This window comes from Mytilus galloprovincialis, chromosome 10 (assembly GCF_965363235.1).
Source record: "Mytilus galloprovincialis chromosome 10, xbMytGall1.hap1.1, whole genome shotgun sequence".
Lineage (NCBI taxonomy): Eukaryota > Metazoa > Mollusca > Bivalvia > Mytilida > Mytilidae > Mytilus > Mytilus galloprovincialis.
Genome location: NC_134847.1, coordinates 74,389,668 through 74,405,784, shown reverse-complemented (window position 1 = coordinate 74,405,784; position 16,117 = coordinate 74,389,668). Strand labels below are relative to the sequence as shown.

The window sequence follows — 16,117 nt, the reverse complement described above, 5'->3', positions numbered from 1 at the left end:
TGGGGTCACCGTTCATTTACGCACACAATCTGCTCTCGAAAGAAGCATACATTTTTGTTAATGTCCTTTTTTTCTGTTGAACTAATAGGAGAAATAGCGGTAATATCGAAATAAAAAAAGAACTAAATTACAGAAATCGCTAAAATTTTATAATTATTTAGTTTATGTACAGCTTATTCGAAAACAACAATAAAAAATATAGGTCACCGATGAGTTAAAAAAGATATTTCAATTTTAATGCCAAAAAATGGCATCTTTGCACCAAAGGGAGATAATTTGGAGCTTTTTAAGTGATATCTGCATTTTAAAAGTCCGCTGGGGCCAACACGAATAGATTTTTTGGAATGATTTTTGTACCACATGATAAAGTAACAACTACTTAAGGTAATAGATAAAATTTGTAATGAAAATTTAATGTTTAATTTTTTTCTGAAAATCTTATGGTACCCGCGAGCCTCCTTAAGCATCAGAGATGTCCTGCAGTTTAGTTAACAAGGACTTCTTTAACAATAAAAGTTATCGAAAACTTATTATTCGCACTAAGTAATTCAACGCTCTTCTACCAAAGAAAACCAACTATTGAATAACATCCAGTGAAAAAGTTGTATTGGTAATTGTTTAAAATTCCTATATTGATTTTGATAATGTTTGTTTATTATTTCTAAATTGATGTACTCTATTTATTTAAAACGTCGTGTCTTTAACGTTTTAGTTAATATCTTTTGTTAAGGTTATTGACGTGGCTTGTACAAATTTAATTAGTAAACATAGAGATGCAGATCTTAAAATAAATGTTTGCGTTCAATTTGAATGACTAACGCGATTGGCACTGCACCGATCTTCAACGTCTTATTTTAAGTACAATTGAAATTATGGTATATATCTGCAGTTTACAATGTACTAGACAAGAAGTCTTAAAAGAACCCAAATTGTTACCTACATATTTATCAGTTTGAAGTTTTTTATGCATACTACTGATTTCAGTACAATATAAAATATATAAATTATTTCATTAAAATATACAATATAAATCGAATTGAAAAACTCGAACAAGATGTAAAACAGTTTATATAAAAAAGACGATGTGGTATGATTAGATCATTATAAAATACCAGTTTTGATTCATCGATGCAAATTACATTGCATCTATTTAAACAGTATCATTAAAAAGAGTTACGTCAAACATAAGATACTTCTTTAAATGAAACTGAATTCAAAGTCCACATAACTTCATTAAAATAGGAGCTGAGTTTATGTACATATGAATAGAAAAAATAGGCATTCAAGTTAGAAAGTTCTCAGTCCTTGGATATGGTAATCTCATTTGATTCAATAATATGTAACCAATAATTAATTCTACAATGCTTAGTAATTGCTCCTTGTTTGCCTATGAACGATTGAATATAATATAGCTCTATAATTTCCCAATTCTCATGATTGTATCATTATATTCTAATCGTTGTATTTACTCTGTTGGAAAATTGGCAAGTAATTGACACTAAGGGAAATCGGAGACTTTATAATATTATAAATATGCATTAATGTAAAAGATAAAAAATGGTTTATACGAGAAAATACTGGATATAGAGAAATATTTAAACCCTTCTATAGTACACATACTCATTGATAATTAAACAAAGTATAAAACATTCTGGTGTGAGGCTATTTTCATTAATACGCTTGAACTATCATATTTAAGTATTCCGTTCTAGATACCTATCATATCAATAAATGTGTTTTTGCAGTGAAATATATACATGTACATATCTATCATTACCAGAGTAAGGAAAAAAACTAAAAGAAGATAGACCTACATGTATCATAAAGAAAGTTCTTGAATTTATCTTAAAAACATCTAGAGGATTGTCTTAAAATAAGATATTAAGAGGGTAGACCTTGGTTCAAGGAGATAACTCTTTATATCAGTAAATAGTTATCAAAGGTACCAGGATTATAATTTAGTACGCCAGACGCGCGTTTCGTCTTCATAAGACTCATCAGTGACGCTCATATCAAAATAATTATAAAGCCAAACAAGTACAAAGTTGAAGAGCATTGAGGATCCAAAATTCCAAAAAGTTGTGCCAAATACGGCTAAGTTTATCTATGCCTGGGATAAGAAAATCCTTAGTTTTTCGAAAATTTCAAAGTTTTGTAACAGGAAATTTATTAAAATGACCACATTATTGATATTCATGTCAACACCGAAGTGGATACTGGGCTGGTGATAACCTCGAGGACGAAACGTCCACCAGCAGGTGTAAATTGTTATCAAAGGTACCAGGATTATGTGATATAGATACGATGGATAAGGGTTTATTCTTGAAAAAGAAACCATGAGCCCGCAGGACGAATGGTTTGTTTTTCATGAATTAACGCTTATCCATTGTATCTATAACTTAAACTATTGTGATAATGTCTTTTCAAAATTAAAGCCTATTCTTATTTAGAAGGTATTGTAAGTGAGTTTAAATAACCATGTTATCGTGACAAACGATGCATTACCATAAATTATATATTACAATTAAATGGTTAAAACAATACAAATACATGTTGAACAAACAATGCCCTTAAATATTTTCATTTATCAGGCATCTGAACATTATTTGTTTTGACAAAATGAGACATATTCGATCTTATTTCTAATAAGATTGAGAATTAAATTTGGGAATGTGTCAAAGCCGGGGATAACAACTTGACAAAAAAACATGTATATGGCTTATATATAAAGCATGTGTCCGAAATTTCTTACAAGAAGTCTTATTCTAGGCATATCACGATTTTCTAGCATAGGAATTTGCGAATACACAGATGAAATCCTACTATATTGATTTATAAAACAAAACTGGACACCTGATTCGAACCTAAACCGGCAAGTTCGAACTCCTCATGAAGCATAAACATGAAACCTCGCGGCTACCAACTCAAACACTACGATTGCCTATTATTGTATATATAAAGGTACAATCCATATGTGTCCGTTGTACCGATGTATACCAAATAGTCATTAAAATATATTTTAGACAATTAAATCATAACCTATTGGTAGCCGAGAGGTTTCGTCGATATGTTGATGTTAGTGACAGTCAAGAGAATTCATGGACGGGTTCGATTCCCATTGAAGGCATATAAAAATTACAAAAAAATTAAAACAATTCCATTAGTGAACAGAAATCAGTAAATTGGCCAATTCAAACTTAATGAAATTAGACACACAAAGAACACAATTGAATATAATTTGGTGAGTCCATTTCAGCGACGGATTTAGGAAGCGTTGATTGTAGAAAAAGAACCCACGGTAAATGAATAGGTTGACGTCACCACACTGGTTTTAAATTTAATACGCCAGTAATGCGTTTTATAAAGTCAAGTTTCATCAACGGTTTTTTTTAAGCATTTACCTGAAACAGATTGGAAATAATCTATGTAACCTAGAAGTTTAGAATATATTGATGAACATGGCTGACACAAACGTATGATTTTAAGAGTTATTTTCTATAACCTATGTCTTCCACTTTAAGTTAAGAGGTTATTATGTTTTACTAGATAACTCAACACTCTTGATATGGACATATGATTTCCATGCGAGTTGTACAAGTATGCTTTTTGTATCAAATGTCATTTAAATTGGAACATATATTAATTTAAATCGAATAATTAATATCAGGAAAACGTCATGTTTTTTTATGGTCATTTATATGTTTTGGAGTAAAGTGTCATGCCCATTTTCCATGAACTAGTATTTTATGTAGGGGCCTGTTGATGACCACGTCCGGCTGCAGTATTTTATCTCTGTGTTGAAGACCCATTGGCTGCCTTTGGCTGTTATCTGCTCTTTGATCGGGTTGTTGTATCTCTGACATATTTCCCATTTTCATTCTCAATTGTAGGTTGTCCGATACGATGTGTCTGTGTCTCAACTCTCATGAGACATATTTTTACGGTCTTATGTTTTATTTACTCAAAAAGTCATCTGATCTGTTAAAGTATCAAATGCCCTTATATAACATTACTCTGAGTATAAACTCGAATGACGAGTAATTTGTTCATAGGCGCGTGTTGTGTCGGCGCACCCCGATCTCTCTCTGTTTAATGTTCATACATTTTTTTTACCTTTATTTGTATGTTCTAAATGCATTTGCAAAATTTGAACTTTAGTGAACCTCTGTGATCTTTGATTTAGTCAAAGTTGTTTTGATCCTTTTGAAACACTTCCGTTAAAAAAATGTACTTTCTGTTTTTTGAGCATATAAAAGTCTAAAAGTCATATAATTTATTAATATTGAGTATTGAATTGAGTTATCTATTTCTGCATAATTATTAGCATTTATGTGTGCAACATCACTGTGCAATTTAATGTGTTGTATAATAGATGAAATTTCGTGCAGAATTTCTATTATCAAATGATTGAATCAATTTGTCCTGTTCGTTTTAAACAGACAAAACTAATATAAAGTTTCAAAGCAAAGCAAACATTTCATCATCGCATTGTTATAAGTCAATGCTAATGTTTTAAATGTTATTGACATGTTACGTTATCAGGTACATCTTTTCTAGTGTTTTGTTTATTTGCAGAAAACTGTGTTTGATCAGATAAAACATAATTTACAACAACATCCGTAGATTTTACGGCTTTGGCGTTGAAATGAAAAAAAATATTTACAGCATGGTAACGATGACGCGCAATGTAAATTTAACAAAGGAGAAAAAATATACACATACATAACTTTTTTGAATTCGAGCGTCACTGATGAGTCTTTTGTAGACGAAACGCGCGTTTGGCGTATATATAAAATTTAGTCCTGGTATCTATGATGAGTTTATATACAAACTTACGGACGTACAAAAATACAGACAAACAGACATACATGGTATTAACAAATAAGAGAAAGTCAACGACATGTGAACAAAATCAGGGTGTAAAACATCTTGAAAATGAAAAAATATATTGGAATTATTAGTAAAAAATCAAAATTGGTCAAATAAGATACGTCATAGGTGCTTTTGAACAGTTAGAAAAGTTTTCTAGGGTAAGTAAAATATAAAAAAATAACAAAACAATTTACGAAAAAGAAATATCATAAACGTGGAGCAACGACAATCACTAAACTATGGGCTTCTGGCTAGAACATGACTATCAAATTCAGTTGCAAAACGCTCAACAGACCATCAGACATATACAACGAAAATCTTACACAGGATATGCTTTTGAGGCAATTAGTGTGCCTGTAACAATTGGTTTACCCCCACCACAATTTGCACCCGTACCAAGTCCGGTTATCCGGCCAATGTTTTGTTCTTTGTCTGTGTTGTATGTCTTTGTTTGTACGCAGTTGATTGGAGTTTTTGGTGTTTGGTGAGGTCTGATGTACTTTCCAATATATTTTGTAACTCCTTTTGACCTTTTTATGTACTACACAATTTTGTAAATACTAATGGATTCGATTTATGGATTTGAAACCTTTTAGAATTTCTTTTGAAGACTTCACGTAAACAAAGTTACCAACAACTTATAAGCTCGATAAATAAAGTTCTTAATAACACACGATAATAACAAACTAAAAGCAAAATAATAAATCATGCATGTTGTAAAATGTTTCGTTTGTAATGTTAGTGGCCAACCTATTAACCACGTAGAACGCTTGTGTTTATAGCTATATAATTAGCCTCAACACTCTGTAATGAAAATAATGATAGGAATTGCAAGCTCTGAAATATCGTTTCCACTGTGAGCTATATACTCCATATACAGTACGACAGATAAAACCAACAACATAGACTTGACTCCTCTGAGAAAATTGGAATTCAATTCATAATTCGGTTGAAGCAAATTTGGAACATTTTAATTTTGTTTAATCAGTTAAACTAATAAACAACATATTATTTGGTTGTTGTCTCAATGTTTTATCTTAAGAAAGCAAAACAGGTAGCTATAGCTTAATCAGATGACAAACTATCAATGTTTATACTATGACAGTTTTTCATACGGATACTGAAAGAAATCTACAAACATCCAATGTGCGACAATATTGATTAGATTATAAAGGAAAAGTAAATAGTTACTTTCAAATCAAACAAATTTATTTGAATAAGTTACAAAATATCAGCATTACTTTATACTTCAATTCAAATGTTTTATAAAACATATACTGAAAATGCATTCTAATGAATAGGAAAATGGGGACAAAGTTTGTTGAAACTGGTACAAAGTTTGTTGAAACTAGTACAAAGTTCTCAATACAATGATATGATTACATATAAATTATCGATGTATTATTCTAATTCTTTCTTTGAGGTTAATGGTTCGTTCTACTGACTGTTAACTTACTAGCTATAATGTTTGAGTTCGTCTTATGCAAAGCCTAGTTAATTTATATTTCATTAGCTAGATATCCCATTAAATATGCGTTTAGCAATTGCCTCTACACGTTACGTCAGACTTTTGTATATTTCTATATTATATTCAAATAATACCTTACGTGACAATTTTGAAGAGTTAAATTCATGTTATTTAGAATCATAAGTGAAAATGTGTCACACTTAACTACTATCAGTATTCTAAGATGTCTAATATCGAATGCAAAAGGTCGTCTGTTTGATCACAGTATTGGTCAACCCGAACACATTAAAACTATAAAGAAAACACATTTTCCAATGATTTGTTACACTGTCATGTTGCGCGCTGACAAATTCGAGTTATAAAGTCATACTCAGATTGAACACGATGGTATGAATAAAGATTACTTAGAACAACAACCAGAATGATTTAATTTTAATGACATTTTAAATAGATAGGTTTTATATTTGATCAATGTAAAACATATTACTTTGTAAATGCGATTAATGAAACTATACAGATTGTATTGTGGAGATCGAATTCCATAGACGGCACATTACACTTTCATATGTATTAAAAATATAGTGTAATAAGCGTTTGATAACGGACGCATTTTTTAAAAATTTCATATAGTTCTTAAGAAATAAAATTGGCATATTATCCTTTAATTTAAGTCTTATAAAGCGCTTTCATATTGGCAAAAAGGTTATGGATGGCATTAAAACATGATTATTCATATGGAAGTTTATATCTAGAAATATCAAATTGTTTGGTTTGTTTTCCTTTTTTAATAGCATTGTCGGGTCAACACCAACTGTTATTCCTCGAAAGTGTCATAAATTATGTAGGCAAACTGTCTTTATTCTGTGTTGATAACCTACGAATTCGTGTAAGCTGACAACTCCTCCATTTTTTAAAATTGGTTTGGCTAATTAACAAGCTTTTGTTCTGTTGTTATACATATTCTCAAGTTTTTATGTATTTATATTTATCATTGTCCTTCAAAACTGCGACTTTGAGCGTTCCTAGTAAGGTATGGAGCCTGTAATTCAGTGGTTGTCTTTGTTTATGTGTTACATCTTTGTTATTCGTGAATTTTTTGTACATAATAAGGCCATTTGTTTTCTCGTTTGAATTGTCATTTCGGGACCTTTTATGGCTGACTATGCGGTATAGGCTTTGTTCATTGTTAAAGGCCGTACGGTGACCTATAGTTATTAATTTCTTTGTCATTTTGTTCTCTTGTGGAGAGTTGTCTCATTGGCAATCATACCACATTTTTCTTTATATTGATATCAAGAAAAACAGTTCGGACGGTCGGAATATATTCATTATTTTTGTTTAAAAGAGATAAAGAAAATAAATAATATAATTATTACGAGTTTTGTATCTTTTTCTGTCCAGTAATGATAAGGCTATAACAAATTGCTACCTGTATGGAGCCTATAATTCAGTGGTTGTCTTTGTTTATGTGTTACATCTTTGTTTTTCGTGAATTTTTTGTACATAATAAGGCCATTAGTTTTCTCGTTTGAATTGTCATTTCGGGACCTTTTATGGCTGACTATGTGGTATAGGCTTTGTTCATTGTTAAAGGCCGTACGGTGACCTATAGTTATTAATTTCTTTGTCATTTTGGTCTCTTGTGGAGAGTTGTCTCATTGGCAATCATACCACATTTTTCTTTATATTGATATCAAGAAAAACAGTTCGGACGGTCGGAATATATTTATTATTTTTGTTTAAAAGAAATAAAAAAAAGAAATAATATAATTATTACGAGTTTTGTATCATTTTCTGTCCAGTAATGATAAGGCTATAACAAATTGCTACCTGTATGGAGCCTGTAATTCAGTGGTTGTCTTTGTTTATGTGTTACATCTTTGTTTTTCGTGAATTTTTTGTACATAATAAGGCCATTAGTTTTCTCGTTTGAATTGTCATTTCGGGACCTTTTATGGCTGACTATGCGGTATGAGCTTTGTTCATTGTTGAAGGCCGTACGGTGACCTATAGTTATTAATTTCTTTGTCATTTTGGTCTCTTGTGGAGAGTTGTCTCATTGGCAATCATACCACATTTTTCTTTATATTGATATCAAGAAAAACAGTTCGGACGGTCGGAATATATTTATTATTTTTGTTTAAAAGAAATAAAAAAAAATATAATATAAAAATTACGAGTTTTGTATCTTTTTCTGTCCAGTAATGATAAGCCGAAAACAAATTGCTACCGGGTTTCGGTACATGACCTATTACTTTTGTTTTTATATCAATCAATCAATTATCTTGTTCATTCTTCATATTATATAATATATATAATATTAGATAACATTACTTATTTATTGATTTGGAAGATAATTCAAGTTATAGAAAACAAATATGACATATTAGTTATCAATGATGTCTAAATATGATGTAAGGTGTGCAATAACAGGTCGATGTGTCCTTTATTTCTCTTTCAGAACCAATGTTATGTATTTGTGCCCTGCACAAACCGAACAAACCACTCCTATAAATTCTTTACAAAATGTTCTTTTTCAGAATGTTCAAATACCGTTAGCCTCAAACTAACAATAAAAATATATCGTATTGCGTATAGAAATTATCTTTGTTTTAGTGGAACATTGGTAAGAATTAAATTATCTACAAAAGCATCTGAAGATCAAGAATTCTATTGATCAAAATACGTAGGAGGCGAGCATAACGATTTAGAATTTTATAGTGGTCTAGTGAAATGTAAAATAGTAAGTTCGAACAAGCATACATATCCTTTTAAACCAACTTAAAACGGATACCACAGCTATAAGATGTAGAAGTATGCACTGCATTCCTTGATTATCACATAAGAATAAGTTGCACCGTTTGCCGTCTAGCCGTTACAATGAATCAGGTCCTTCCAATATTCCCATAGTGACCTATATATTAATTCTAAATATTTGTACAATGTGTGAACATGTTTACGCGAAAAATATATTCACATTGTTGTTATATTCCATACCCTTTGATACTATCATAATTGTTTTGTAATTCTTAAACTTATCAAAGATACAATAACATTAACGGTACCACTTTTCCGCAACAGATGCGCATTTCGACAATACATGTATCTTCAGTGATCCTCGTGGCCAAAATATTTGAAATCCAAAGCTTATATAAAAGATGATATGAAGAGCTATTAACCAAAAGGTCTAAAAAAAAGTATAGCCAAAGTATGTAACAGAGAGGCGAAAGATATCAAAGGGACATTTAAAACTAATAATGTGGAAATAAACTGACATCTCCATTGCTAAATAAGATAAAGGCCACTAAATAAACAACAGTACACAAAACACAACATTAAAAACACAAGACTGAGCGACACGACCCCCACCAAAACCTTGGGGTGATCGTATGTGTTCCTGAAGGGTAGGCACATTCGATAAATTACAAATAGTTAATTATTTCCGTCTTCATCTGATAAACACTTAGATCCTGCTCCACATAAATGGCATCCGTCGTGTAATTAGGAACCAGATAATGAAGTATTATTCGGTAGTTCACATTCGTGGAAAAAGGTCGGGATTGATGTGACGACTATTGGAACAATTCCATCAACATATGTGAATGTTACACAGCATGATGAAAAATCAGTCATTATTTTTAACGTCAGCGTGACTCAATAACATGTTGAAATTGACAGAATTCATCCGTAAAGCCATTAAACACAAAACTCTTGTTTCAGTTAGTCACAAACTAATGCCTTACCTGAACAGATATTTTACTTGGATTAACACATTTATATAACATATATTGTAACAAAATACCGTATTGGTAAAGTATTACCTCGTCTTTTAATATAAATGATGAGTCTATATTGGCAGTATTCAATGAGATTAAAATAAATGGATGAGACACAATCAAAAGAGCAGTCATAACGAACATTATCCCTGAGAAGTTTAAACGAATATTTACAAAAATGAATAAAAACTAAAATATAAATTGTTTTTAACATCTTAAAGGGGTAATACATTTTAAAATTAATTCAAAGGTCGAAAATGAATGTCGAATATGCATGTCAGACTATGCACAACGGTTCATAAGTTGTCTAAATTTAATTGGAAGAGAGAGAAAGGGCGCACACTTATAGAAAAGTGTAAGCATACAAAAGAGAATCACAAAAAATACTGAACTCCGAGGAAAATTATATAGACCAAGCATATTATCAAAAATTAAAGACAAGAATACACAAATTTACCACAGTACAATAACGCAATTACGGGATGTATGTACAGGGCCACGTCATATATGTAACAAAGAAGCTTTAAAAGGCATATAGACAAATTACAAATCAAAAATGAAAGACAAGCAACAAACAAGTTTTCACAATAGCACAATGCTGGGATGTATAAGTAACGAGACATGCCACATGCATCAAAGTAACACTAAAAAGTCATACAGACAAAGCAAAAACACACTTGAAACAAGCAAAACACAGGACGAAACATCAAACAAGAACCCTGGTGTACCATTGGTACTATGTATATGTGTATTTTGTTCTATTCGTACCATTCATGTGAATATGCATAGTGATGGTGAAAGAGATAGTCAGAAATATAGATATGGTCTGAAACTATAAGCTCTCTCTCTGTCTAATATTGAGTTGGTCCAAATCGTTTTAAAATATATGTAGGGTAATTTATTATTTTTCAGGTTTGGTCCTTGTTATTGCTTCATTGACAGTTTAATGAAAAACAATATTTGTTTACTCGAGCAGTCAACATGCTCCATTACGATTTATTATTCTTTAAAGCATTTAAAAGTTAAATGTTCACATATTCATTACAAATGATTACTTTGAAAGCAAGAACTATTAATTAATGATTCATATATGTAAAATGAGACCAGATACTTAGTAATTATGCAACGCGCAGTTCATTTGTAACAGAAGATCTAGATGAACTAACATGTTTTCGTAATTAAGAACATCACATTAGTTAGAACAGAATACATTAAGAAAAAAACATGATATATCTACTATAGTCGGTTATGATATATTCTGTCATCATGTTACCACTGAACATGCCCAAACTTCGTTGTATCTTACACAACTTCTTGAGCACGTGTACTTGTATAGCATTGTAACCAAAAATTACAGAAAATGTACCTAAAACTTTAGTGGTTATGTAGTACTTCCAAACTATTGTTCTCATTTGATACCATAATTATATAGTGTTCGCTTTGTATATATAATGTATATAACAAATTCTAAGTTACACTTTGGTACCTAAGTAGTGTAGTGCTATGCAGGTACCATTGATTTATGATACTTGTAATGATAATTTGATTGAAAACTTTATTTTAATGATCTGAACTAATAAAAAAAGTTTATGTAAAATATATATAAAATTAAGAATGGAAATGGGGAATGTGCCAAAGAGACAACAACCCGACCATAGAGCAGACAACAGTAGAAGGTCACCAACAGGTCTCCAATGCAACGAGAAATTCCCGCAACCGGAGGTGTCCTTCAGCTGGACCCTAAACAAATATATACTATTTCAGTGATAATGAACGCCATACTAAACTCCAAATTGTACACAAGAAACTTAAAGTTAAAATAATACAAGACTAACAAAGGATGTTACATGATCCAGTTCTATGAAATTATTGTACTGTAATTGTATACTAGTCAATAAAAGAAACGAAACTAGGCTATGTATTTTTCATATTTAATGAAATTGAATTCACTGTACTAAGGGAAATACTTGCTCAATTGGTATAATATTTCTAAGTGTTATTTTACTTATCAAAACCATTGATTTAAGGCAAATACACGATTACAAAAAATCTGTTATCTCAAGAAAACATTTTCACTCAAAAATCAAAACTCAATATTACAACTTAAAACTTTAAACTCAAGCATGGTGTGGTTATCATTTCAAATGCCTTTGTAGATATTTAAAAAAGGTTAGTTCTCATCTTTGAAATTAAGTTCCGACTTTTGACATAATTTTTTGCAAAAATAAATTTAAACCCTGGGTTAGATAACACATTATTTTTTCACTTTGATCAGATTCTTTTCATCATTGGCCTTTGCCTTGCAAATGAATGTCCTATTTATTATATGTTATGATAGATTGGAGCTCAAACTTGTTGTGTATTGTTTCTTTTGTTGACTTGTATATTACAATTTATAAGTTCTGAAATAGTATTATATTTTCAAAATAATGAAGTAGTATTACAATTTTGAAGTTTTTAAGTTCTTTAAATGTATAGTGTTACATAAATAGACTTGGAATAGTAGCTATGCATAAAATAAGTACATTTTTTTTTTGCAAAGCACAAATGTAAATAAAGGAATATTGAACATTTCCTATTCCGCTTGGTATATGTTTAACATATTTTAGTCGGAAAATTTCAATTAAAAACATTTATAGATTACCTTTAGGGAATTTTTTGAACATGTAGTTATTCACGGTATGAATGAATCGCCATTCAATCACCTAAACACATAATACGCAATCAAAGTAAACTATGTCTCTCTGCTAAGTTGAGAAACTAATACATTGTAACAAACAACAGATTTAGAATAGAGACAAACGTACAATAAGACTTATGAGTTTCTTTTCATAAAAAAACAGAAGATACCAGGCTAGCAGCAAACAAATGTCGTCGATGAGACTTTTGGTGAACTATTTGATCATTCGAAACACTTTTGTTTTCTTCCCCAAGAAATAAACTGTCTTAGTCGTATCTGGTATACTATTGTTTTAGAAATTTTGTATTTGTATGCCTTCCAACTCTGGTGAGTCTAATATATACGGTTTTTTGGGACAATTGCTCACTTTATGGTAAAAGCATGAAACTAGTATAAGAGAAACAAAAAATAACAAAACAAACACAGCAAATACTCTATGAAAAGGTAATTATATAGAAATATCATTTTATAATTAAAAATAAAATGAACGTTTTTTTAAGAGTGAAAACACTTTGAATTCTTGAACAAATTACCGTTTGAGTGTAACATTGCAACTATTTAAAAATGACTATAAATAAGTAATTATGGCGTCAATATATAATGTCTGATATTTTAAAGTTAGGTACATTCATGAAGATAATATGGTGGTTTTTGAGATACAATACTTTCCAAAATTATAATAATAGTTCGTTTTTTCGATTTTCTTGTGTGAAATCTGTTGTAAAAGAAGTGATTTCCTTGGGTAAAGAGTACTCGGCCAGTCTTCGGCAGTTGAGCGCAGGAGGTCAAAGCGCTGGTTTTAACGGAGGGTTCCGTATTCATTCAGGAGAGACACAAAGCCATTTTTCCTGTTACATTATGATTAAAAATACGAATATTCAATTACACATAAGAAAAAGTTCCAATTGTTTTTTCTAGATACATATTTTGTTTTTGCAATGCAATAATATATATATAAAGACATAGACCGGATTGAACATACATATTTTGCATTTGCACAGAAAACAAAAACCACCGACTCCTCCTCTTTTAACATAGATAAACATAGATAAAACAACAATAAACAAAACCTATATATACATATATAGATACACTGGAATAAAGGGGTAGCGTCCTTTTCTTGTCTATATTCATTGGCAAAAACATGTTACTTTGAAAGCCGGAACTATTATTTATTCATTTATGTAAAAGAAGACTGTTAATATTAAATTTAAGCAAAGAAAAACTTTCTTTTCCTCTATATTAAAATATCAAATAATTTTAGGAATTGATGGTGATTTCCATGTGGGTCTTTGTTTTGAAACAATATTATCAGCTTGCCGCTTTTTATTTAAAGGTGAAGTGGAGCATTTTATTTACGGTAAACAATTACATAGGAAATAACAATATATAAATTATGCTGAATTTAGCTTTGAAACTTAACATGTACTTTTCAGTACGGCAGAGGTTTACAGTACACAAGGCAAGGAGTGTTTAATTATTTCTAGAGAACAGTGTACTTTAACTTTGCATTTAGTAACTGTCAACATTCTTAAATATGGGAAATCTATTATGTATATTTGTCCTATTCAATACCTATATTATTGAGTGTATAGTGTTTTCCGGAATAAATATTATTGAGAGTTTTTCGACGTATTACGGGTTTTAAACTTTAAAGGTTAGAGTGTCCGTCACAAGACCACTTAATTCCTATTGAATTTATATTTACGAATTCATCCACTCTTTGCGGCTTTTTTTCTTTGAATGTCACAAAAGAATATGTTTTGGCTCTAAAAGACCCTTCTCAAACTATGGATCGGTTGTTTTGTCCTTTTAATTTACATAATATTTTTTGCTTGAAAATGAAAATGAACTTGAAAACTTTTCTTGAATCACAAATGTTCTTCCCTTGACTTCTCCTATTCCAAAATACATTGTACCTCTATATCACATATTTACTCAATGGAGATTGTTAACAAAGTTCTTTTCTGTTGAGATTTGATGTCCTTTCCTTTTCATTTATATTCGAGTAAGTCACAAATTAGAAGCAAACGAATGTAAAAAAATGAAAGATACACGAATAATTAAGTTAAAAAGGAAATTTTATTATTAACGATTAGACAAAGTTTGAATAATTTATTAAAACAACAACGAAGGGGCATACTTCTATTAACAACGTTTACCATTAACCAGTTATGAAATGAAGAGCATACATGAGACATATAAATTATTTTTTTTTAGAATACTTCAACTTTTTAAAACAATTATTTTAGAATTTTAATTAGAATTAAAGGATGCTTTAAAAATAATTTGCCTTTAAACATATGTAAAATGCTTTCCCACTACAAAATTCAAGAATTATGTAAACGAGAGATAGGTAGATTTAAGATGTGTTCTCACTTCAGAATTCAATTACTATCAACACATTAAATCGAGAGAAAGGTAGATTATATATCATGAAAACAGACGAATTTCAATTGTAAATTTGAAAGATTGATTAAATGATACTTACGTCCATCGTTCCGTCTGTTCCATACAGGTTCTTTCCAAATTTTTCTTTTCGTCTCTCTCTAATTACACTTAAAAATTTCCCTGTCACATCAATTTTGTCGTTGGCCATGCTTTTATCTGTGTTTTTCTTTCCTTTTAAAAACAAAATATCAAAACATCCAGTAGTGAATTTTAACTAATTAAATGAACACAAGCTTACTGATTTAAAACAGTGATTAGCAGGAAATTGATGTCGTATGATACGGTGATGTTATATCAATAATTGTTTATCTATCTTTTGTTTAGAATTAGAAGGTTTCAAATACTGTTGTTCCAATTGAGTGGTATTACCACAGGTCTTTATCACTTATTCTGCATGGAAACCACCATCACGGTAACTAATTGCTTCTATTGTGGGTTGTAAAACTTTAATGCCATCGATTTCAAAATTAGAGTTTTTATAAAGGATTATATGAAGTACTAACAGAGTTCACCTTTTGTTGGAAACTTATCAATTTATCGAATTTTCTTTTGTGATTTTTTGGTTTTCTCTTTTGTTTTCAATATGGCTGTCGGTAAAATCATGTTATTGGAAAGCATGCTATTAAACAGAAATAAAATGGTAATATTATATATCAATCGACTAACTGAGTAGTCTGCTTCTATTTCACTATCATAATGCAAACAGATACCCAATTATCAAGTCTTGATAAAGTAATATGAAAAAAAAAAATAGATTATTTTGCTCAAATATAAATGAATAAGTTATTTAATACGATTTCAGGCTTTTTTTTTTTTTTTTAATTTAAACGAAAGTATACTCTTCATTTAACTTTAATTCAACAAATCCAA

General features: G+C 30.3%; 1 protein-coding gene across 1 annotated transcript in view; it reads right to left on the bottom strand.

The window, feature by feature from the left end:
- LOC143048369 (uncharacterized) overlaps positions 1-15,670 on the bottom strand; it is a 45,818-nt gene extending 30,148 nt beyond the window's left edge. The window contains exon 1 of the mRNA XM_076222022.1: positions 15,288-15,670. Within this exon, the coding sequence (XP_076078137.1) occupies positions 15,288-15,395 (108 nt within the window). The 5' untranslated portion in view covers positions 15,396-15,670. The remainder of the gene's footprint in view (positions 1-15,287) is intronic.
- Between the last annotated feature and the right edge of the window lie 447 nt (positions 15,671-16,117).